This window comes from Doryrhamphus excisus, linkage group LG10 (assembly GCF_037039965.1).
Source record: "Doryrhamphus excisus strain RoL-2023G ecotype Guam linkage group LG10, RoL_Dexc_Guam_v1.1, whole genome shotgun sequence".
NCBI lineage: Eukaryota > Metazoa > Chordata > Actinopteri > Syngnathiformes > Syngnathidae > Doryrhamphus > Doryrhamphus excisus.
The window spans coordinates 15,280,620-15,307,118 of NC_136366.1; the positions used below are offsets into that span (position 1 = coordinate 15,280,620).

General features: G+C 39.0%; 1 protein-coding gene across 6 annotated transcripts in view; it reads left to right on the plus strand.

Moving 5' to 3' along the window:
- Window positions 1-1,066: 1,066 nt before the first annotated feature.
- tcf4 (transcription factor 4) overlaps window positions 1,067-26,499 on the plus strand; it is a 193,028-nt gene continuing 167,595 nt past the window's right edge. For 3 of the 6 annotated variants that reach the window (XM_078794198.1, XM_078794200.1, XM_078794195.1), the window contains exons 1-3: window positions 1,720-1,806; window positions 2,076-2,114; window positions 3,782-3,854. In XM_078794198.1, coding sequence (XP_078650324.1) covers window positions 1,735-1,806; window positions 2,076-2,114; window positions 3,782-3,854 — 184 coding nt within the window. In that variant the 5' untranslated portion in view covers window positions 1,720-1,734. Of the gene's footprint in view, window positions 1,807-2,075; window positions 2,115-3,781; window positions 3,855-26,499 lie in introns of all 6 variants that reach the window. The other 3 variants (XM_078794197.1, XM_078794199.1, XM_078794196.1) reach the window with 3 other exon arrangements.

Consider the following 26,499-nt stretch of genomic DNA (forward strand, 5'->3'; position numbering starts at 1 on the left):
TTTGTACAAGGACCGGCCTAATCTCCCAATGGATCGCATTAAAGGTTGACTTTTTGATACCAAAAAACGGATAAAGCAAGAGTTAGTGCAAGGAACTGCCTTGTTTGCATTTTGTGTTTCTAAAAAAATGCTAATGAATCTGTGCCGGATCTGCACAACTTGGCCTTCTAAGTTGCTTTGAGAGTCACAACGCAACCATTTCATGTTGACAACAGCTATGGTTTGGCTGCACTTCTGTCTTTTTGCTGCTTATTTTTTTCCCGTAGGAAAAACCTGCACATGCAGAGAGTAATTTGCAGAAATAGGTCAGTCACTTTTTTACCTGCAGGCTGTTGGCTTTACAAAAAGCAAAGTTTTAGTGACCAAGTGGGTGTGACTATCCTTCTTCATCTACCATGTTCTACCGACAATCCACCAATGTGTTTAATGTTATGTTAAGTTGTATTGCCATTATTGTACAATACAACACAAGTAATGTTATGTTGTGTATGATTTATCTTTAGCGATTGTCATGACAGTCATGACTACCGAATATTTGTGGGCGTGTCTCCGCTCTCTGAGCTTTTTCACTTCCGTGATGATGGCTTTCCTTTTCTTGGGCGACATAATGAAAGTGTATCTTCCGCAGGTATTACGTGTCATTTATTAAGTTTTTAATTAATTAACCGGAATGGTTTGTAACTACAAAATGACGTAAACTTAGGATTATCATACATCACAATGAAGTAGAACAATGAGATGAAACTAAAAGGTCATTTTAAAGCTGAGGAAGTGTTTGCAGTTCATTTGCACCAATAGTTACACTTTTTCACATTTTTTTTGCAACTTTTATAAGAAACTGATTTTTTTTTTGTTAATTTTCTGTAAGCTACAATTATTAAAATGATTGCAAAGTCAAAGAAATTTCACATTGACGTTTTAGTTTTATTCAGAGAAACAGTCGCTAAATATTCCATAAAAGTACAGTTTATTCTATTGTTGTCTTGTTTCTGTCGCAGGTTGTCAGCGTGTGCAGTGGGAGCAGCAGCTCGCCGAGGTGGTGTTTGACGAGGATGTAAGCTAGGTGGCCGCACCACCACACGAATCACCGAGGCACAGCCACACGCACATGGGATCCGCGCAGAGCGCCGGGGCATCTTCAGTACCCGCAAGCCGAGCGGAGGGAGCCCTCACCCGGCCACGAGCAGCGCACATTGCGCCCGGACTCTCCCATCCAGCTTGGACTTTTCTTTTCGACTCGCACGCACACGCACGCACGCACGCATACACACTCACAAAGTCGTTGAGAGGTTTGATTCTTCTCTGACAGGCTTGTCGAAGTGTTTTTATTTATTTTTTTTATAGTGTTTGAGACGGAAGAGCTGCGTCTTGACGCGGAGAGCTCGGGCTCGGCTTGAGAGAGAGAGAGGAGGAAAAAAAAAGAAAAGCCAAACAAAACAATCTTTTTTTTGTCAATTCTTCCTTTATGTGTGTGTGTGTGTCCAGCAAGTTGAAACCAGTAAACCATTTCTTCCTGCCCCGCTGAGGATGAGAGGAAATTAGATGCTTGTTTTACTGGATTTATTTTGGGCTGTGGAAAGCAGAGACCCGGAGCGGAGCTGCGCGTAAAAACGCAAAAAGAGGTCTTTCCTCCTCTTCTTGTCTCCTTCTCTTTTCATCCCTCTACCGCCTCTGTCCATCTATTCCTCCATTTGTTTGCATGTTTGTAGGTACGTGTGATTTTTTTTGCTAAAAATGCATCACCAACAGCGGATGGCAGCTTTGGGCACAGACAAGGAACTCAGCGACTTGCTGGATTTTAGCGCGGTAAGTCAACCAAATTTGTGTTATTATTTTGCAACAAAATGAGTGTGATGATAGGAGAAGCCTTCCATGTTTAATTACATGTTTAATTAATGAGATGCACGGCGCATAACATGCATATATGTTTATTTTTTTAAACATTAAAAAATGTGTGTTTAAGTAACTTAACATTTTAAGTGAGGGCATATTTGGTGTGATTTTTATTTCTGTGTATGTGTGTGTGTGTGTGTAGATATTTGTGATGCTGCATTGGTAATTTTGTTGTCTTATAGATGCGAAACAGCGATTTGAAAATGTTCCCATCATCCATGGTAGTATATCTCATTTTAAGTCTTTTTCTTTTAATCTTTCATGTGTAGCTGAGTTCAATGACACAATGGGTTATTATAGAGTGTCACTTTCTTAAATTCCCTTAGTGTGGACTTGAGGGACAGGAAATAATGTTCCATTTTTTCTGTGCCTCTACCCCCTGTGGGGAGCAAGTTTGGTCACAAGAGGGGGAGGAGGAAAATAGATACACCCCAGGAAGTATTGAAAAAAATACATATCTATATATAATGCAATTTCAATATAAAATCCATTAAATTCAGCATGTTTGATATCTAATAAAATGATTTTAAATATTACAGTCAGTTTATGTAAAAGACTGGTTAACACTGCAGTACAAGCAATATTATTATAAGAAGAGAACACATTTATTATTCACAAATAGTCAAAAAAAGGCAGAATATGCATGGTCATAGATTATTATCATGACTAATAAATGTAATTTTATTTTGCTATTTTATAATCGAACCATTCTCCCCATCTCTAAAATATATCGTGATTAGTCTTTATGAAAATATTAAGCAACAGAGAGCAGCAGGCCCACACGTGTCTCCTCTCATCAGTAAAGCAGGAGGAGCATTCATTGGTGACCAGGCTTCTTCTAACAATACATAGACCTGCTAATAATTAAAATGAGATTTTTTTTCTCTCTGGGGTCACATGCACTTGCAGGCCCCAATTGGAGGCTGTCCTAATATGGAGAACAATAAGCGGTCAAGTGTTCATTGTTTGTAGTGACCTAATATGTGTCTTTTATATTGCTTTGCTTCTATTCAACATAATACAAATGAAAACATTTGCATGTGTATTCAGATTCAGGCATCATGTTCGTCCTCAAAAGGGGTCCCTTTTGAGGGGTGGGGGTGGATTAGGGGGGTCACATACTGTAATGGTAGAGGTGGGCAATACTACATATTTTAGATCCTGATTCTGATACTTTTAACTTGGTTATTTTTCAACATCATCTAAAAAGAAAATACATTTAAACACAGGAAAAAAAATGAGGTCATCAAAATTATTTGTATCAACACTTATTTCTAAATCATTTAACTATGAATAAATACAACATAATCCAAAACAGACATATTTATGAAAATAAACCAATACAAATAGTACCATTGGTATGGATAATATTGATATTAGGATCCGCCCACCTCTACTGTATAGTCTAAGAGCATCTGGTGTGCTGAGTAGTACAGTATGAGTCAGTATTCAACTTTAATATACATATGGCCATAACTTATGATGCCTACAATTAAGCCAGATATAAGGAAATATGAAAAGTTTCATTCTTAATTATGCCGTCCCGCATTTGCCATAAAATGTGACATTTTAGCAATAAATAAATAAAGCATAATTAATGAAACTGAATCCATAATTGATGGACTTTTTAGGTCAAAACCAAAGTAGGATAAGCATCTCTTGTGATTCTGAAGACGATGCCTTGTATATAAATCTTAAAAATACGATGTATGCATTTTTGAATAGCAGATGTCACCTTTATATTGGAAGCGAGGATGTTTCCATGCAAACGTCTCCCCGGTGTATTGGAATGAAGCTTTTCATATGTAGCTGCACTCATGTTGGTGTGCTCTTATTGCTGCCACTGTCTGTGCTCTTGGAGGTAATGTGGGCTCTATTTGTCTTCTAGATGTTTTCCCCTCCTGTTAGCAGTGGAAAGAATGGACCGACCTCTCTGGGGAGCGGACATTTCTCCGGCCCAAGTATGTCAACTTTATATGCTCTTTTCTTTTAACCTACTCTTGATATCCTGTCTTCCACCTGCTTGTTGTTGCTGCTGAGGTTGCATGTGGATAGTCATGTTCAGTACACAGATGCAAGTTTTTTTTTTGTTATGATAAGCGATGAGACACTGGCATTGGCGTTGAACAGCTTGGTGTGTTTTTATTTAATTATTGACTTTTTATACCTTAAATTCCAGTTGTTGTACAGAAATTGGAATTGAAATTGTTGGAGAAATTGCAATTAAATGAAATATCTTTGCAAATGAACAACATAGGCATTTAGTAGGCTGGTTTCTAGTTATTCTACTATATCTAAAATGACTATTGGAATCATTTATTTGATGCTTTTTTCATGGTAGCTTTGCCTAATGAAACCTCGGTTTTCTTTCGCCGTGCTTTTTGTACGATTTGTTTTTCCACAAAATGTTGTGCCTGTTTTTGTACGACCAAACATTGCGTGTAATAATCGGAATCGAGTGTCCAACCAACTTCAAGCTTGTTTTTTCGAGTAATTGATCGGTGATGAGACACTGGCATTGGCTTTGAACAGCTTGGTGTGTTTTTATTTAATTATTGACTTTTTTATACCTTAAATTCCAATTGTTGTACAGAAATTGGAGTGGTGTGTAATGGAATACAAGCTGGCCACGTTGTTTGGTAAACCTGCGCAATCAAATGAAATAACAACACAGCCACATAGACATTTAGTAGGATAGTTTCTAGTTATTCTACTATATCTAAACTGACTATTTGAATCATTTATTTGATGCTTTTTTCATGGTGTCTAGCTTTGCCTAATGAAACCTCGGTTTTCTTTCGCCCTGCTTTTTGTACGATTTACATTGCGTGTAATAATCGGAATCGAGTGTCCAACCAACTTCAAGCTTGTTTTTTCGAGTCATCGATCGGCAAGGCAATCGATTGCTTTGATGAATCCGCAACAACAACCTGGCGAGAAATCCGGGAAGTTAATGTTGGGAAAGGAGTAAAGGTGTTAACAAATCAGAGATCACAATCAATCGAAAATGTTGATAAGTTACTGGATCAATGAAAATCAGTTAGCAGAGATTGTCTCCTCCTCGATGCCAACAAACGTATTCAGTAAAGGTAAAAGTGATGTTGAACGTCTTCTGTATTGAAAACTATAATTATTCTCTTAAAAAATTGGATTGTACATTACAGGCATCCCTCGATACATTGTGTTTCAAACATCTTGCCACAAAAGCTTGCTCTACTGCCTTTTTTCCAAAAACGATTAATTAATAAATGATTGCTATTCCATTGATTACAGTGTTTCCTCATTTATCGCGGGGGATAGGTTCCAAAAATAGAAATCATGAAGTGACTCACAGTTATCACTCCTCTGATGTGGCACTGTCCAGCTGTAGCGTTTTTATATCCTTGTTAAAACATATTGCTGCTGTTGTAATATTTTACTCCTCCTCCTTGTCCTCCATGTACCGAAGAGTCATTTACAGTATTCCATTACTTGCGATCATACGACTACGACACATCTTCAACTCTCACATGAGTACACAACAACAGAGCACCGATAGATCACTCTAATACACAACAAGGATGCAGAACAAAATCCGCATTCATAAGCTGTTAAAAAAATGCTAATTTTCACTTGCGAGGGAACACTGTACATTACCTCAACACTCTGCTGATGACAGCCAACATGACAGAGTGAAAGAATGTTGTCCTCCGATTCCATGTGGAAGTGGTACGTTTTTGGCTTCTTAATTTGTCCTTCCTCCCCACAGTTTAAAACATTTTCTCAAGTTTAGGACAAATAAACTGAAAGCCAAAGCTTTCTATTTGCTTTGAGTCGTGGCCATTTCTTGTGTCCCTGTAGTGATCGCAAGGTGGGTATAAACAAAGAATAATAGTGTAAAGGTGACTGTAGGGGTGTTAATTCATGTCTACAGGGCTCTAACAATGGTCAAGTCATGAATAGGTTTTCAATGCTTTAACTATGAAAATATTCCGTTTATTACTATTAAATCCTACTTTGGGGAAATTCACTTGGAAGCAATTAACCGTTATACACAAGGGACAACTGTATTTAATATGGAAAACATTTATTTGTTTTTTGTATATTAATGTTTATTGATATATTTCTTTATTTCTAACAAATTACTAAGGAAAACCGAGGTTTCACTGCACAGTGTTTTGTTATCCGATTCTAGCAAATAGTAAATAATATAAATAGGATTTTGTGGTTTACTTTTAGTTGTTTTTCACCTGTGTTTATGAGGAGAGCTTGTTTCAAGCTGCTCACGTTCATTCCTGAGTGACTTCCTGTTTTTCTGACTTGGTGATGTCACTATTTCCTGCCAGTGAATGCACCAGTGGGGATCAACTCGCTGTGTGGAGCTTCTAGTAGCTCTGAGTGTTGAACTGAAGGATTGTGTTCTTTTTCAGAAGAATGCATGTTGCATCCGTGATGGCATGTCAGTAAATGACAGGTCACGATTTGGGGAGTGAAACAGGAAGCGCGTCTGTGATTGACATTAATGAGATCATCTCTGCTCAGTGTGTAATTTATTCACTTAATCCTATTTGTCTTTTTAGTCAGAGGGCGAGTGCTGCGTTAGTGGCCTAATGTGCCTAATGTGTCTTCCATTCACACAGCCAGTCAGGTATGCTGTATCGGTCAGTATTGTTATGCTTTTATTTCTCTAATTGGTCGCCATTAGCCCCACGCTGCATTCAGACTCACTGATACAAATTCAGTATTTGGCCACATCCAGCATGGTGTCAATTGTGGGTTGTATGTGAGCTGTTTAGCTTACTTTAAACAGCTTAGATGCTGACTTGATTGCTGACATCAGGACAACAAAAGTGCAGATGGATCGGGGTTCTTGTGCATAGTCGCTGCTCACAACGTTTCCTGAACAGCTGTGCTTTTTACTCAATTCCGAAACACATATCGCGTAAGTTAATTCAAACCAATAGGATGTGTCCTTTTTCACATTTTTTAATTTTTTTTTTTTAATTTTCCAAATATTTCGGTTGTGTTCTTAAATAATATATTTATATTTTTATATTTTGACTTTATGCCCCAAATATTTTGACTTTATTCCCATAATATTCCATGCATCTCATCAGGCTAGATGTAAGGGTACACCCCAGGGCTGATTGCCAGCCAATTGCAGAGCTCATACCGACAAACAATAATTCACACTCACATTCATACCTATGGAAGTTTTTGGAATCCGGGAGGAAACCGAAGTACCCGGAGAAATATTCAAACTCCACACAAAGATGCTTAAGGGAGATTCAAACCCAGATCACTTTCCCAATCTAATTATTTCCCAATCAAATTTTCTAACAACTTAAAAATATATAAAATATTGTGACTTTATTTGCGCAACATTGCCTAATTTTCTAAAAAAAAAAAATGCAAATTTATTTTTTGTTTTGTTTGTTTCTCATAATATTATGATGTTTTCTCCTAAACTTACAAATTTCTTGTAAGATTAGTACTTTTTCTCTTAAAATTTTGACTTAATTCTTGTAAAATCACTGCAGTTTTGTACATTTCTGTTGTTTTTTTTTTGGTAAATATTTTCTTAGAATGTGGTATGAACCGATAATGATAAAAAAAAAAGTTATGGGCCGGGCCACACTGTGGACACCCCTGATCAAATGTATCTGTGGCGGTCCACATGTATTTGTGCCTCCATAAATAAATTCAGGTATGGGAAAGTGGCAAATATGGTATAGTCAGTGGATAGATGGATTATATTCTATACATACGTCATGGGGACTTGCTGTGTCATGAAAGTCATGAGATCAAATGTGACATCATCATCATCAGCTAACTTGTCCTAATGCAAGCTGAGTTTACTGGGAAATTGTGGAATGTTTGGCATCCTTTCTCTTCTTTAGTTTTCTATAATCCAGTGGGATATGATGCTCCCTTTCAGTGTCCATCGCTGTTTCCTGTTCAATATTTCATGGCTGTTCATTTCACGTTGCAAGATTTCATTAATATGGGATGTGGTATCCAGGAATTAAACTGCTGAAAGGTTGCTGGTCATATTCTGTTTATGCCATGAAACCACCCATGCTTCAAGGTAATTTCGGCAAAGTCATTGATGGTGCCAACTATTTAATTCTTACATTATAATAATATAATAATATCATTGTATCACTCACAGAAATTGTAGCATCTACTAGCACAGTGATTTTCAACCACTGTGCTGCGGCACACTAGTGTACCTTGAGAAACCGTCAGGTGTGCCGTGACGAATTATCCAATATCACTTTTTATAATTAACATTTATTAATCATCATTTAAAAAGCAAATATTATGTCAATAGTATACATGGACCCAAATATTCCAATTGCATTTGGTTTATTTGCTCAAACGGAAAGAATTGAACAGGGATGGAATATTCCTTTAACCAATCCGATTGAGGTATCTTGTACCCGCTCAAACGGAAAGTTGTCAGGGTACGTTCTTCTTCGTGGTGGTTTTCTTCTTCTGTTGTTTATTGGCGGTTGGCAAGCAGCTTTTGTGTGCATTAGCGCCATCTGTGGAACAGAATCTAAACCCTTCTATACTTTATTCACAAGTGCAGTTTTATTAAAAAAGAAAATATATATTTATATAAAACATATCCTCAGTTTAATTATAAAATATTAGCAAATTTGAATTTGGTCGTTTCCTGTTTAAATTGATCCCGGGTGCGTTCTTTCAGCGCATGCTCAGATATGACGTAACACGCAGATCCAGACGTTCTTCACTTTTAAAAATGGAGGCCAGCAATCGGCATTGGACTAAGCAAAGTTTGTTTTTGATTCAAACTAAATTTCAAGACTGGACAGACAAAAAACTGGCAATAGAAAAACTTGAGGAAGTCGGTATCATGTGATGTTGATGTTTACGTTTTACTGGGCATGCCCTATTGACTATTCTGTGTGATTTTCACGGCGCATGTAGACAAGAGATTGGAATATTCCTTTCCATGGATACCATTGTTTCCCGAAAGGTCATTCGGAAAGAGAAAAAGTGGTGATGTAAAAACGTGGCTACTGTGGAGTGTCTGTGGTGTAAAGACTGGCAGAGCAATGTAATATTGGTCCGTGTGGCAACACCTACCTTGTTCCTCCGATAGACTTATTGATGCACGTGTGAGGTCGTGGTGACATTTTATAACATTTTTACAGTAGTGTGCCACAAGATTTTTATGTAAAAAAACGTGCCATGACTCAAAAAAGGTTGAAAAACACTGTACTAGCAAACAGGAATTGATTTTTGTCATGTGATGATATTGTTTTTTTTTTTATTGGAAATTGTTGCTGATATCTCAATATGGTCCAACAATGGTCAATCGCTTTAAATTTTTCCACTAAGTTATGACCTTTTTTGGTGTTGTAAAGAGGAATAAATAATTATTTGATTAGGTCGAGCAACCAACGGTGATTGTGAAATCCTGTTTATAAGGACGTTTATAGTGTAATAACTGTGCCTTGCGTCCACTGACCACTTCCAAGTGCTTCATAACACCATCACATTTATTAACAGATGGCAGGTTTGCAAGGTGGCAAACAGCTAGCATGTTTGGAAGCTGATGTCAAAGGCTTCAGGAGCATTTAATGGTTCCGTATTTTGCTGCAGGGCGCCTTCAGACCCTTGTTTGGGATCTCAATCTGCTGCAAACTAGATATTACGATCGTAATACAATAATAAACTCCATGCAGCCCTGCATGTTGCAACATATTTTACATAAGCCCATCTAATAAGTGAGATGTACAGTACAGTTATGTATATGCGGTGCCATATTGTATAAGATTTAGTGTGAAATTTTTCCTGGAAGGTTTTCGCAGAGAAAATCGGAGGTCACGTCTGTTGATCCTGCACATGTTCAAGAGCCATTTTGTCCTTTTCCTGAAAACACAGCGCCGCAGACGTCCTCTTTGTTTACTGCTTTGTTGTTGGCTTGTTGTAGTTTGTGTGCCGTGGTGCGGCCTGCTCCCGTGCCACGCATGCAAATGTGAGGCAAGACTGTTAAGAGTTTGTGGGGTGAAAAAAAAAAAAAACAAACTCAGTTTTGGTTGCATTCGTCTGGGTTGTTAAGCTTGGGTTTGCTGCTTGGATATGTATCTTCACTTTGGAATTATCTTCATGCTTAAAAAAAAAGAAAAAAAAAAGCCGACACACAGCAGTGTCACACAAACCACACACACACACAATCACATTTTTACACCCACATGTACAAGATGCACCGCACACACACGTTCTGCTTACCCCTGCTGTGGCTTTCTGCAGGCCTCGGCATTTTGATGAGCCTGGCGCTGTTTGTGAATGCAGCTAATTAGAACTCTATAGACCCGCACAGCCATGACAGCAGCAGTTTCCAAAGGCAGGGATGAGGCCAGAGGCTGGGACGTGCTGACACTGAACCCAGTCCTCACATTGTGTGTTTAGTTCTGCTTAGCAGTCATGACTTTGGTCTAGATATTGGGGGAACTTTCACTTGGTAACCTCTTATCATATATAATAATCATATATTGTATTGAATTTGGAATCAATTAAAATGTGAAAGAATTTGATTAGGTGGCACGGCGGTCGAGTGGCCATCTCTGTGTGGAGTTTGCATGTTCTCCTCATGCATCCTCCCACATTCCAAAAACATGCTAGGTTAATTGACGTCTACAAATTGTCCATAGGTATGAATGTGAGTGTGAATGGTTGTTTGTCTATATGTGCCCTGTGATTGGCTGGCGACCAGTCCAGGGTGTACTCCAACATATGTACATGTAACCCTAGTGAGGATATTAATAATATTTTTTAATACCTGTTTACAACCATCTGAACATTATTAGAGCCCTCCAGACATGAAATAACACCCCTATAATGACATTTACATTGTACATTTACACATCTACAAGGTAGTAGACATAATAAGAGATAATAAGCCATTTAAGACATAAATAAAACTTGTGTGTGTTTCTGTAAATATGTTTTTGTGAAAGGGGAGCTGAGTGGAAGAGACGTAAGACTTGAGTCTTAGCTTGGTGTGGGTAGGCCATGACAAATCCCTAATTCAAAGCAACAATAAAACTGTACTTGTGTATTTCACCAAACATTACAATGACCTTACTGCCACGTAAGTGACCAGTGTCACTTTTGAGTGCATCCTCTGAATGCCTTAAATGCATTTTAGTTGTTTTAGTCATGCAAAAAATCTGCATTGATTCATATTTGTATCAGTTTTTCAGCTGATAATGTTATTGTTGTTGTGATTAAGGTTGGGCATCGTTTGAATTTTGGTGGTTCAGATTCCGGTTCCAGCAGCACGGCGGTTGAGTGGTTAGCATGCAGACCTCACAGCAAGGAGGACAAGGGTTCAATTCCACCCTCGACCATCTCTGTGTGGAGTTTGCATGTTCTCCCCGTGCATGCGTGGGTTTTCTCCGGGTACTCCGGTTTCCTCCCACATTCCAAAAACATGCTAGGTTAATTGGCGACTCCAAATTGTCCATAGGTATGAATGTGAGTGTGAATGGTTGTCTGTCTATATGTGCCCTGTGATTGGCTGGCCACCAGTCCAGGGTGTACCCCGCCTCTTGCCCAAAGATAGCTGGGATAGGCTCCCCCCTCCTCGTGAGGAAAAAGCGGTAGAAAACGAATAAATGAAAGATTCCGGTTCCTAACAATTCCTGATTTTTAAAAGGCCGGGGTAATAAACGTTTGCATGGTTTAAATGAGGAGGCTAAGAAAACCAGAGTTGGTTTTGGATGAAATGTCTGAACTTCTCCATAAACTGCTTAATGACGTGAACCTTTTAGATCCGACACCCAAGCCTATGCGTGAGTCATGATGTGTTCTACATTGCAACAATCTGGCCAGCTCAGTATGTCCACAGTGTTGAATTATTCCCAATTTTTGCCTATATTGTTTTTGGTTGATATCGATGTCTGCTGAGGTATTGGTTAGCACGTCTGCCTCACTGTCAGGAGACCCGGAATCTGTGAATCTCTGTACTTGCTTGGGAAATGTGCCCTATGATTGATTGATGACCAGTCCAGATTGGAACTGGAACTGTGATAAGTACCAGTATAGGACACTCTGGACTAAAACAGCAACCGCAGCATTCTGCAGCACCATGTGTTATCCTTCTGGTACGCACCTACACCGTAGTTCGTTGGTCTGGGTGTTCGTCCTACAGTAAAATAATGACCCAAAACATAAACTCAAGCAATGCCAAGCGACTAGGTTATTTTTATTTCCCCATATTTTGGGCAAAAAAAAAATCACCTTTATACACAAAAGCAGAGAACCATAAATAGTGCAGAGTCCCTTGCGACACGCTTAGCCCACGGTCATCAGAAACCAGGAAGTGGATTAACCGTTTTAATTATTGGGAGATGTGTTTTTTTTTTTTTGTTTATTTTAGGATCATCCCTGGAAAGATAATGCACACATCAAACTCTGTGTGTGTTCCTAATCTCCTCCTGGATGAAGCCGTTCAGAGAGCAGCTCCACTGTGCTTGTCAACCACTGCCACTTGTCTATTTCAGGTCTTGGCTGCTTTTGGCTTTTTTTTTCACCTTCTATCACTATTCTATCCCCTCAGGTGCTGTTTGTTTCCCTGTCAACTGTGTTGGAGCGGGACTGAGTTGTGTGAGTGTGAAAGTGTGTAAATGTGTGTGCTATGGTGTACGCACCAAGAGAGATTTAAGGAGATTTTGCACAATCACACGCGTGGGTGCACGTGTATGTGGACCCAATGTGGGGGGTACAAAAGGAGGTTTTAGGTTGGAGGTAACGATCAAGGAAAGACGAGTACGGTGGATGCTCGTATATTTATGGATTTTTGGTTCAAAAAATTGTATACATTTTTTTTTCATACACATCTCATTCACCGGTGAGTGTGAATGGTTGTTTGTCTATATGTGCCCTGTGATTGGCTGGTGACCAGTCCAGGGTGTACCCCGCCTCACGCCCAAAAGACACTTGGGATAGGCTCCAGCACCCCCCGCGACCCTCGTGAGGAAAAAGCGGTAGAAAATGAATGAATGAATGAATTTTATACATTTTTTTCATACACATCTCATTCACCGGTGAGTGTGAATGGTTGTTTGTCTACTATATGTGCTCTGTGATTGGCTGGCAACCAGTCCAGGGTGTAACCCCGCCTCACGCCCGAAGACAGCTGGGATAGGCTCCAGCACCCCCCGCAACCCTCGTGAGGAAAAGCGTTAGAAAATGAATGAATGAATGAATCTCATTCACCGTAAGTTGACGATAATGTCAAAATATTATAATACAGGTAAAAATATGAAGCATACATGTTCTACTGACAGAAAGTCCACAATTTTCAAGTTTCTGTTTGTATGCTTCACTGATAACTGAGATTTCACACTGTTTTCTGGTCATTGAATGCAACATAGCTTTGTGTTGAGACACAAAAACTTACAATATGTACATATAGCTTACAATATAATTACACTTTAATTGTAAATGTTGACACAATTTGAAGGAGAATGTCAAATGTCAAGCTAGCAGGACGGAAGGGAGCAAGTTGTTCATCCCAAAAAAAATGTTCAGGTGTGTATTAATAGTGTTTTTTTTGCTATTCATGGTTTGTCCTAGAATATAACGCCCACAAAAATACTGTAATTAAGTATTAAGTGAGAAATGTTTTTTTTTAATCTTCAGTTTTACTTCAATACGTTGATAGTGTTCAAAAGATCAATACATTTTCCCATAATGCTTTACATTCATGGTGCCTGCCAGGGTGCTGCAATGACGTCAACCACCCTCTTGGCTCATCTGTCTCCATCTGGTGGACAGAGGCAGCATTGCAGCAGCATCCATCCTTCCATCCATCATTAAAATTGTATTGCCGCATGTTTGTATATTAATGAGATATACCTTTTGAGGGTTAAGTTGCTGTGTAGTGAATTTAGTGTTATTTGTAAAATGACGCCGTGAGTAATGACCTCCTGCAATTTACAATTTGCTTTGTTGTTGAGTGTGTTATTACATGGGAAAGATGCATGCTGAGCTCTTGCCGCCTTGTGACTTATACGCCGTAAAATATGATACATTGTTTATGATGTGAACAGCTAACAGACTCTTTCGGTTGAAGTTGTTTGTTTCGAAATCCAAACAAATTTGATGTCTTCTTGAATGGTTTGCGTTTCAGCTCGGACTGTATCATTGTGTCCCTGCATCCTTCTCTTGGTCCGGTGTTTTATTGTCTGATTCCCGAAGACAGTCACACACAGGGATTTGGGCAAGGGGACGACACCACCGTGTTGCTATGCTTCAGTTTTGTTCCTCTAATTGGTATGTCTTATTAAGTCACAGTTTACAGCTGGGGGTTGCTTTAATATCGTCTCCTCTCAACGTTTGATTTGATGCACTTGTGCCCCAAACAGATAATGCGCTTCAACGTGGTGAACAACGCCCCCACTGCCACCCTCTTGTCTCTATTCAGTCAAATCAGCTTCTGATACGCCTGCCACTCACACTCATCCTGGATGATCGCTTTCAAAATAGAGATGGCGAGCAGAAGCCACTTGCTCAATACCTCACCCTCCCACCTAATCTGGATGCCTCTAAGGCTGTTAAATTGTCTTGTTTCTTTGGCAAAAAACACCCGACCACGCTCTTAATTGAGGTGCGGATTAGGAATTAATAGGCGTTTTTAGCTATAATGGCAAATATTATTAGCTCCATTTGCTTTTCAAATGCTAATAATGACTTTTCTAATAACGGCTGTGATCTTAATGTTTGTGTCTGTTTGAACTTGGCGAGGATTTGTCGTTTTTTTTTTGTTTTTTTACCGTCAAAGCTCAGGAGATTGACATAGCTCGTGCTTCGGCGAGCCGACTTGCTACCGAGTCGGCGCTCCATATGTTCTCCCCAAAGGCACAGCAAAGGTTTGTTTAGAGTTGAGAATAGCTCGTATTTTGTTCACTTTGGTATGTGACTCAGTTAGATCCGGCTCGCTTGTCACTTCTGCATGTCCTATCCGTGTCAAGCCTCCATGTTTATGTGCTTTGTCGCCTGGTGAAGGACTCCGTAATAAGAGGACTAAACGTCTCCTGTCAGACAGACTGACAGTGTTTAATTGCTGGTCTTCATCAGGTTTTTTTTTTTCGGGAGTCACAAGTGACTGTTTTAGAGGCATCTGTTGGACACCTGCAGCAGGTAATCTGTCAGATTTGTATGCAAGCCCGTCATTAACTGGGGAGACTGATTAGGGATGCAAGACAAGCACTGAAATTGAGTGCATAGATGTCCGTCCAATTTAGGGCAAATATGAATCCTCAATGTATTTTCCAAGGTTGGCGGAGACCAGAAATAACTGTTTTTTTTCTGGTGATGATATTTCATCTCCAACATGCAATTGTATGACTTTGACCTGTTTTGGAACAGATATGCACTAATCCCCCATTTATCGAGGTTAATCACTTCCAGACCGAATTTCCAGAAGTGGAAATTTTAAATAGACAATAAGTAAATAGACAATTGACATGTTTAGGAGGCTGGATACATTTTATAGTTTGTTGCTGGCTAGTAATGATGGCTGTTTTGGATGTGTGCAAAAATTTGTGCACATTAAGCAAATTTATAGATTTTTCTGAAAATCTAAAGTCTTATATTCAGTCATTGACATCAAAGATAAAGTCTGAAAAACTGGAGTTTTTCATGTGACTGTGAATTAACTATAAAAAGTGACATGTTTAGGAGCCTGGATACATTTAATTGTTTGTTGCTGGCTGTTTTGGATATGTGCAAAAATTTGAGCACATTAAGCAAATTTATAGATTTTTCTGAAAATCTTAGTCTTATATTCAGTCATCGACATCAAAGATAAAGTCTGAAAAACTGGAGTTTTTCATGTGACTGTGAATTAACTATAAAAAGTGACATGTTTAGCAACCTGGATACATTTTATAGTTAGTTGCTGGCTGTTTTGGATGTTTGCAAAAATTTGTGCACATTCAGCAAATTTATAGATTTTTCTGAAAATCTGCGATTTGTTTTTGCAGAAAACATCTCATTCACTGTAATAATTGAAACAAATGCTAACACAGGTAAATGTGCCCTGTGCCCCTGTTAAAAAAAAAAAAAAAACACAATTTTTTTACATGTTGCTTCACTGGTAATGTTTTTTCATCAGCATTTTGTTCGGCAGTCCATGAACGCACCAAAATTGGTGAGAGTAGCATTCATTCATTCATTCATTTTCTACCGCTTTTTCCTCACGAGGGTCGCGGGGGGTGCTGGAGCCTATCCCAGCTGTCTTCGTGCGAGAGGCGGGGTACACCCTGGACTGGTCGTCAGCCAATCACAGGGCACATATAGACAAACAACCATTCACACTCACATTCATACCTATGGACAATTTGGAGTCGCCAATTAACCTAGCATGTTTTTTTTGGAATGTGGGAGGAAACCCACGCGTGCACGGGGAGAAAATGCAAACTCCACGCAGAGATGGCCGAGGGTGGGAATTGAACCTTGGTCTCCTAGCTGTGAGGTCTGCGCGCTGACCACTAGACCGCCGTGCTGCCCGGTGAGAGTAGCAATAAATGTTAATATGCCTACCTATGGACAATTTGGAGTCCTAGCATGTTTTTGGAATGTGGGAGGAAACCGGAGTACCCGGAGAAAAACCCATGCATGCGTGGGGAGAACATGCAAACTCATAAAGGGTGGAATTGACCCTGGTCTCCTAGCTGCACGCTAACCACTCGGCCACCGTGCAGCCCTATAGTTTTACAGTACATGCATAAAACAATTCTAAATACATATAAATGATTTACATAAATGACCAAACATGGACACTGTCTTCCTACTTTGTCGTGATTTATTTCCTGAATTGACTAATTGTCAAGTTTGACTTATTCCTCCTCATCTGCTACCTCTCTTTACCAAATTTGAGTTGCTTTTTATATGTTTTGTACCATTTTTAAACACTTCCTCCTCCTCAACCTTTTCACTTTCCTCTTGAACTCAATTTTTCTTCTATTTTTTACCTCTTTTTCCTATCCTTGTAATTGAAGATCATCTTCCTCTCATCTTACTGGATTGAGCCAGACCACCAAACTGTTGCTGACGTACACTTATCCTCCCAGCGCTGCCAGTTTCTGCAGGCAGAAGGTTTTTATTTTTCTTTCTAAATTTAAACCAGATTTTGGGGGGGTATTTTTAAACATCCTGTGACCATTTAATGTTTGTATTTATTTTTACTTAACGCTTCCTTTTAGTCATCACCATCAACTGTTTCTTCCTGCTCTTATTTTTCTGCAGGTCCACTTTGATCTTAGTCTTATATTCAGTCATTGACATCAAAGATAAAGTCTGAAAAACTGGAGTTTTTCATGTGACTGTGAATTAACTATAAAAAGTGACATGTTTAGGAGCCTGGATACATTTTACAGTTTGTTGCTGGTTGTTTTGGATGTGTGCAAAAATTTGTGCACATTCAGCAAATTTACAGATTTTTCTGAAAATCTGCAATTTGTTTTTGCAGAAAAAATCCAATTTACCGTAATAATTGAAACAAATGCTAACACAGGTAAATGTACGGCATACATGTTAAAAAAAAAAGCCCACAAATTTTTGTTGCTTGTTGCTTCACTGGTAATGTTTTTTCATCAGCATTTTGTTCGGCAGTCCATGAACGCACCAAAATTGGTGAGAGTAGCAATAAATGTTAATATGCCGGAGGCAAATAAAAGTAGAAGGGAAGGGATCTGCATTTGAATCAAATAATTATTACAGTATTGTAATGTATGTTTGTATGTTGTATGTATGTTATTTTGTTCGGCAGTCCATGAACGCACCAAAAATTGGTGAGAGTAGCAATAAATGTTAACATGCTGGAGGCATATTGGTAATTCAGACATATTTTTACCTCCACCAGGTGCATGCACGATGGTTATGTTGTTGCCGGCGTTTAACTGTTTGTATTCAAAAATAACTTGACAATTTCTCAATGGATTTGGATGAAATTTTCAAGAATTGTCAGAGATCACCGTCTAGATCCAGGATTTTTATTTATTTTTTTAAAGATAGGACTATTTTATTTTGTGCATATAACGGCACTAAAAATTTAAACTAAAAGTTTTCGACATGTTCTACTAAATATTAGAGATTGATCCCAAAAATGGAGGATGGTGCTTGGCGGAGGTTTTTCTTGTTTATTTATACATCTCAAGAAGCCGTCCTGAATGAATTTAATTGCAAAATGTTGATCCAAAATTAGCCTACTCAAGGACAAGTGGCTAGCGTGCAGGCCTCACAGGTTTTCTCCCACATTCCAAAAACATGCTAGGTTAATTAGCGACTCCAAATTGTCCATAGGTATGAATGTGAGTGTGAATGGTTGTTTGACTATATGTGCCCTGTGATTGGCTGGCGACCAGTCCAGGGTGTACCCCGCCTCTCGTCTGAAGACAGCTGGGATAGGCTCCAGCACCCCTGGCGACCCTCGTGAGGAAAAAGCGGTAGAAAATGAATGAATGAAATTGTCCATAGGTATGAATGTGAGTGTGAATGGTTGTTTGACTATATTTGCCCTGTAATTGGCTGGCGACCAGTCCAGGGTGTACCCCGCCTTTCGTCTGAAGACAGCTGGGATAGGCTCCATCACCCCCGCACCACCACCCTTGTGAGGATAAACGGTAGAAAATGAATGAATGAATGATCCAAATTTGCTAGGAAATGTCAACATCAAGCGTTTGAAGGGGGAGGAGCAAGTCGTGTACCAAAATGTATATTTTTTGGGGCGTTTCAAGTACTATATGTATGTTAAATGTACTGTCTTTATGTCTTGCGGAAGCATTTAGTTCACCTGTGGTCGCTAAAATCATGGATGGCGGATATTGAATTTCCTATTACCGGTTGATACGCGGCAGATTGTATTTCATCTGGTTTATTAATTAAGTAGCTTTACCCGTCTTGAAAATAAACTGTGACTAACGTATCATGACTATGTCACAAGACTTGAGAGAGCACATGCTGTCTAACTTTCAAGGAGTTAATTATTCCGTGGAATCCAAGAGATTTTTTTTTTTTTTGCGGGGAATGTGGGAAAAACAGCACTATGAAATGAATGAGAAGTGGAATGGAGCAAATAAATCACATGCTTGTCCACCACAGCGACAGATGTGATCATACTTGATGTGTCTCATTTGCATTAAAAGTGTAAGGCAAATTCCTTCTCAAGCTACTCGGCTACATTTAAGAATGTATGTTGCATATAGAGAATCTGTTTGTTGAGAATGTTACATGTACAAACGTGATGAGCGAGTGAACCTTCACACCACAGAGACCAGCAGATGAAACCATCTGGTTCAGAGCAAAAGGTGGGACAGAGGAGGGAAAGCTGCACAATGGTTTGTCCCAGCTTTTGTTTTAGTCTCAGGCTTTGGCAGCGCTGGCACTGGAGTGGCACTGCCAAGTCCCTCTCTGTATATATATGTGTGTGTGTGTGTGTGTGTGTGTGTGTGTGTGTGTGTGGCACAAGGGGTGAGGGGGTTGTTGGAAAATCTCTCTCTCACACACACACACACGCACACACACATACTGACATACATGCACACTCACAAAGACTGTAAATTGTCTGGAACACCCCAGTGCCATCTGGTCCTGTGACGAGCCAGACAGAGTGTATGCGTGCGTGTATGCGTGCATGTGTGTGTGTGTGTGTGTGTGTGTGTGTGTGCAGGGGGGAAAAAAACATAAAATAGATCAAATGAATGTGTATATGCATGTTATAGTTTGGTGTGTATGTGTGGCATTTGGGTAGAGGAAAAGAAGGAATCACATGGTTTATTCCATGGCCTCTGTCTTTTTTTGTGTGTTATTTTGGGGGTTTTTTTCACCCCCCCCACCAACGTTGGCTTAAGATTGAAACGTATCCAGTATGGAAGTAGTTCATAAAGTCTTTGAGTGTATTTGTTTGTTGCATTGATCGTTAGCAGGACAGGATCTGGATGCAAAGCACAGTAAACCTTTTTTTTTCTAAATGCAAGCTTGTGGTTTAAAGGCTGCTTTGATCTCACATGTTTACTGTACATGTGTGTGTGTGTGTGTGTGTGTGTGTGTGTGAGAGAGACACACACAAACAGATTGTCCTGAAGAGACCCAAGGTTTCCTTCCTCATGGCTTCTGAACATCTGTGTGTATTTGTGTGTGTGTGTGTGTGTGTCATAGCCGGAGCCGCATTGATCTTCCTTGTACATTCCATTCTCTCACGGCTCTGAATAGCACAGACCTGCTCACGATAAACATTTGTCCATCTCTTCTTTTAAATTCTGGACTCTTTCTTTATTTTATTCTGCTCATTTTTCGAACTTTATATATAAAATCCTGATGACAAACTGAAAATATTATTTTCTAAATCAGGGGTCTCAAACTCAATTTACTTGGGGGCCACTGGAGCTAGGGTCTGGGTGAGACTGGGCTGCATCAGGTTTTCCCAAAAAAAACAAAAAAAACGCATTTATTAAAAACAAAATTTTTTTTAAAACTTTGCTTTGGTTCCAATTTTCTACAAGAAAAGCTCTGATAAAACATTCCACTGTTCTCAAATATCTTACTTTTTATTTTTCTACACAAAATAAGATGAAAAATAAATAAACAAATCAAGAATAAAGAAAATCAATCAATCAGTAATAAATAAATAAATCTAATAATAATAATAAAAGGGCAAATAATAAAAACTTAAGAAACCACATATAGTTGGTGGGTAGACAAATTATTTTTTTCAGATTAAAATGAACAAAGCATTATTAGAGCCCTGTAGACATGACAAAACACGACTATAGTCACATTTATACTCTTTTTATTTACAACATATTGCGCAACTGCAGGGTCTTGAGACACATGCTAACTCGCAAACTAGAGAGCTAGCGACCTAAACGGTAGCCTTCAAGTTATTTCCTTTAAAATGAAATAGCCAAAAACTTACCACTTCCACACGGATAGGGAGGATAACTATTAACAGTTATTTAATCTTTAACATGAACATTAATCAAACGTAATAATTTTTTCTGGGTACATGATACCATACAGCATCCATATCAAACTTGCGCAGGCCGCACTAACATTAAACTTTCATATCAAGGCGGGGGCCTCAAACTAGTGTCCTGTGGGCCACATTTGGCCCGCGGGCCATGTGTTTGAGACCCCTGTTCTAAATGGTTGCTATTTGCCTCCATTATTGGTAACTCAGACAGTAGAGACCTGCTACTGTGTGGGGTGATTTGCTAGACGTCTCGTTAATAGCAAAACAAGTAATTGAGACACTTGACACAAACCAACAGGAAGTCATCAAACCAAATGCCTCCCTCACTCACGGTGTATAAATAACGCAAATATACACGCAAAATGCTATTTTATACTAGGGATGTCCCAATACTTTTGTTTGTTGGCTTCTGATCGAATCCAATGTTTTTGTATTCTTGCCAGTCCAATCAGACATGATGCAGTACCTAGCTTTTCTTACAAATATGAATTTGTGGAATTGAATATAGTTACGCGGCTGCATGATGGACAAGTGGTTAGCATGTAAGCCACACAGTCAGGAGATTGGGAAGACCTTGGTTTGATTCTGATTTTGATTTGGAGTTTGTTTGGGTTTACTCCGTGTAAGTTAATTGGCGACTCCAAATTGTCCATAGGTATGAATGTGAGTGTGAATGGTTGTTTGTCTATATGTGCCCTGTTATTGGCTGGTGACCAGTCCATGGAAGACAGCTGGGATAGGCTCCAACAAACCCGCGACCTTTGTGAGGATAAGCGGTGGAAAATGAATGAATGAATGAATGAATATGGTTATGCGACTGCATGATGGACGAGTGGTTGGCATGTAAGCCACACAGTCAGGAGATTGGGAAGACCTCAGTTTGATTCTCCGTGTGGAGTTTGTTTGGGTTTACTCCAGCTAGGTTAATTGGTGACTCCAAATTGTCCATTGGTATGAATGTGAGTGTGAATGGTTGTTTGTCTATATGTGCCCTGTGATTGGCTGGCGACCAGTCCATGGTGTGCCCCGCCTCTTGCCCGAAAAATTCAAAAATATATTACAAAAATAATTCAACCTATTACTGAATTTACGTTTTTATTACACAGCATGACCAACAATATTTTCTGGCTTTTGTACAACCTCTTTGAGTTTCTCATCCAATTAAAGATAACAATAAGGTAATAGTAATCATTTAACATGGTTTATATAACAATTTGTGGAGTGATTTAGAATATACCACTTTTTTAGTTTCTTCAACGCAACAGTAATTTATGGCCGGTCTGTAGTATTAACAAGCAGTGGTTTAATTAAAGCACAGTGAGGGGGAACTACTGCTGCATTTACCGACCCTAATATCCATCGTCCAAAGTGAAACTAACCTCACCACAGTACACAGCTGACATGTCTGCAGGGTGGTGTTGCGTTTTCTTCATCATGTGGGCGGCGGGAATCGAGTGGTAACCAGCTTTAGTAATAGTAATAGTAATAGTAATAGTATTGTTTTGCATGGATGTTAATATGTTTTTATATTCCTATACTGGCATAGCTTGTGTGGTCCACATGTGATAGGCGTACTTGTTGCACCGTGAGTGAGATGTGTGAGTAAAGATATAAATATCAAACTGATTCCCTGCGTATAAAGAATACCACCTCAAGCAAGTAGTAGTTATTAGAGATGTCTCCATACAAGGTTTTCACCTGCAACGCGATATCAATACTGCAGTTTTGAATATCATCTGATACCAATACCAGTGTGATGCAATATCAGCAAGAATCATACATACTTTTAGTCCTTTTTTTGTACTGTGGAATGTGAGAAATGTCTTGATCAAGTGATATTACGCACAATAGTCAGATACAGTAGGTGATTGTTTGATGGAGATGGCTGGTGACCAGAGGAGAGAAGCCTAAGTATATGATTGAAAATACTTATTAGTGGCTCCAAAGTTGAAGGGAATATTCATTTGAATTATAGAAAATATCTGTTTGGTGTTTATGACTGTTTTTCTTTGATAGTTTTGTTCTCGGTTCTAACTTGAATCATTTACCTTGGTGTGTTTTTTTTGCCTTTGGTTAAAATGATCTTTAAGAGGACATTACTTTATTGTCAAGAATTTTCTCCTCTTTTCTTCTAATTTCCGCTCTGCTGTCTGTTGGATGGCCATTGTTTGACAGCTTGCAGCAATTCAAGGAACCAATTATCCAATAAATGCAGTTTTATGAAGTTGTTTCCCTGCTGCTACTTTACTGAAAGGCATAGGTGTATATCTTAAAGATTTACACCGCCAAGGCTTTAAAACAAATAATAACCGTTGAAAAGACTATACCACGTACTTCTGCTAAACATAAAGACAATGTTTTGCATCATTGTGCTTTACTATCTTGGTTTACAACACAAAGCTGATAGTAGAAAGCAGTAAAAGGGAACTAAATACTTGAACCGAAACTCAGTAAACATAAAGGATCCTGAAAATGTACAGTGCAAAGTGAATGTGAAACTGTAGTAAACCGTAGAAGCAAACTGTAGTCACAAACAAAAACTAAACAAACAAAAAAAACCTTAGTCCTAAGTCTATAGGAAAGGTATCCATTGGTGCTACGTATATGCTGTAGAACCGTGGTTCTCAACTGTTTTGGCTGTTTTGACCCACTATCACCCCTTAATTACGCGCTGCGACCAAAATTTCAGAAATGTACATGCTGCCTGGACGCTATCATGGTTGAATGTAAAGAAACCACTGGAGTTGCTGCCTCGGATGTGAGCATGATGGCGGGGGAAGCTGACCAACCACCCGTTTAGTCAGTCAAACAAGTCGTAAGTTTATAGTGTTATAAAGTTACAGCCATGCATTTACTAATATGGACATGGACTCGTCAGATAAAGTAATGCTAGTACAAGCATACGGTGAATTCCGGCATATTTAGAACCCCCAAAATAAATGAATAAATGAATAAAATGACATATAAACATTCAATACACTGACTGACTGTGATGTGAACTAGTGAGTATTTAGTCGGATCTCATTACACAACAAACAAATAATCTCTGGATTTCAAGACCACCTCTTGAAGAAGTCTGGACCCAAGTTCAAATGCTGCACTCACACCTGCTCAAACAAACCACATCAAGGGGTCGCACTAACCAGCGATCGGTTCAGCCAAACTAAACAAGCCTTTTGGGAAAACACCCTTTTTGCAGAGAAGCTGAGATTTTGATGTGCACGGGACAGTCTGACATATCAGAACATTCATTTGATTCATGACAATGTTGCTAAAAAGAATCAGCGCAATTGTGTTCAAATGACTTTTTATGTTTCAGTCGACAGTTTAAAAGGATTTCATTCCCGCTGACTCACAGGGGTCGGAGATTTGCCTCAAAACATGATGTGATAAGGGTGGAAGTAAGGAGATCAGTGCCAACAAATTGGCAAAAAACTTTCTTTTCCCAAATTCCGTTTTATATTTTTAATATTTTAGTCTTCATATCGGTCACAATTGAGCCAACCGTTGGGGAAATACTCCCCCACATGAACATTCCTTCTTCTCATGATGACAACATGAGCCCGAGTCACACAACCACACGAGCGTGCTAAACTAAACTAACCCCTGCAAGCTCTGTAAGTGATTCCACTAACTTTTGCTTGTGTTTATTGCCATTTTATACTGTTAGGGGTGGGGGCTGTTTAATGTCTGTTCGTCCACCGGGAAAATACACTCTCCGCACAAACATTCCTTCTCCTCGCGACGACAATTATGTCAATTTCAGTGAAATTCCAGTAGAAACAATAAATTCAGTTTTTTACTGGGCAATTCTGTTCATAATTTAGTGAATGCGTATTTGTGTCTGGGGACAGTTACAATTAATACAGTCAGTTTAGGACTATTTTTTTTGACAGAAACACTTGAATGCCTCATAAACACAGAGTGAACACTGTGAAGGCTCTGAAATGGAACTGAAGTCTTTACTGAGAATCTGCAATCTGTCTGCTGCGCTAACTTTAGCCCCTCGTGCCAGTCAAACATCTTGCCATGCCCCCCAAGGGAGAGTGCGCCCCACTATTTGACTTAAGATTTTTTTATACTTTATTCCAGAGTAAGGAAACTCAACTAATTGTTCCAATAATTCTGGACTAGGTCAATGGTCAGCATCTGTGTATGTTGTGTTCCAACTTCTAGATTTCGAGTTGTTGTGTTCCATCAGAGATTGTACCTCTTTTCCTTTTCTGACATAATCTGAAGCAGGGGTCTCAAACACAATTTACCTGGGGGCCACTGGAGCTAGGGTCTGGGTGAGACTGGGCCGCATCAGGTTTTCCAAAAAAAAAACGCATTGATTAAAAACAGAAAAATATACAAACTTTTTCAGCGCCTTGGTTCCGATTTTCTACAATAAAAGCTCTGATAAAACATTCCACTGTTCTCAAATATCTTAATTTTTATTTTTCTGCGCAAAATAAGATGAAAAATAAATAAACAAATCAAGAATAAAGAAAATCAACCAATCAGTAATAAATGAATATAATAATAATAATAAAACGGCAAATAATAAAAACTTAAGAAACCATATATAGTTGGTGGGTAGACAAATTATTTTTTTTCAGATTAAAATTAACAAAGCATTATTAGGGCCCTGTAGACATGACAAAACACGACTATAGTCACATTTATACTCTTTTTATTTACAACATATTGCGCAACTGCAGGGTCTTGAGACACATGCTAACTCGCAAACTAGAGAGCTAGCGACCTAAACGGTAGCCTTCAAGTTATTTCCTTTAAACTTAAATAACCAAAAACTTACCACTTCCACACGGATAGGGAGGATAACTATTAACAGTTATTTAACCTTTAACATGAACATTAATCAAACGTAATAATTTTTTCTGGGTACATGATACCATACAGCATCCATATCAAACTTGCGCGGGCCGCACTAACATTAAACTTTCATATCAAGGCGGGGGCTTCAAACTAGTGTCCTGCGGGCCACATTTGGCCCGCGGGCCGCGTGTTTGAGACCCCTGATCTAAAGTCAGATTAAAAATTTGATTGGAGCTGTATGCCTGGTAGATCTGTGATGCAGTGGTTCGCCACAGAGAATCAAAGCAGAGGGAGGTTCCTGCTGTTAAAAGTGAAGACAAACACTCTCTTAATAACGGAGTTCATAGTGTTTGAGGCCTGTCCAAACTCCCCGAGACGACCTCATCATGTCTTTATTGCAGTCAGGTATGCGTTAGTTATCACACTACTATGATGTTACTTTTAAAAGTCTAAATAAAAGGCAGGAAAAAGATTAATCATGCCTTTTGATGTGCATGTGTGCAACAGTCGCCTGGTTATTTCATCATAGCAACGCTAGCATTTATGTCTGCCTGAGCAGTCTTGTACTGACTTGAAGGGGAACACTTGAACAAATTATTTGAGAGACTCCTTTTTATGCTTCAGTGAAGAGATGGCTTGAATGGGCTTGATCCACTGAAGAATAGTTTGCAATTGGTACAATGTTGGATGTGCTTTATTTGCACAAGATATTTGGAAACTTGAGCCTATTTTCTAGTGTGGTAGTTTTAGTGGTGGTTCCCAAGTTTGCACCATTCTTTGCTTAGTTTTGG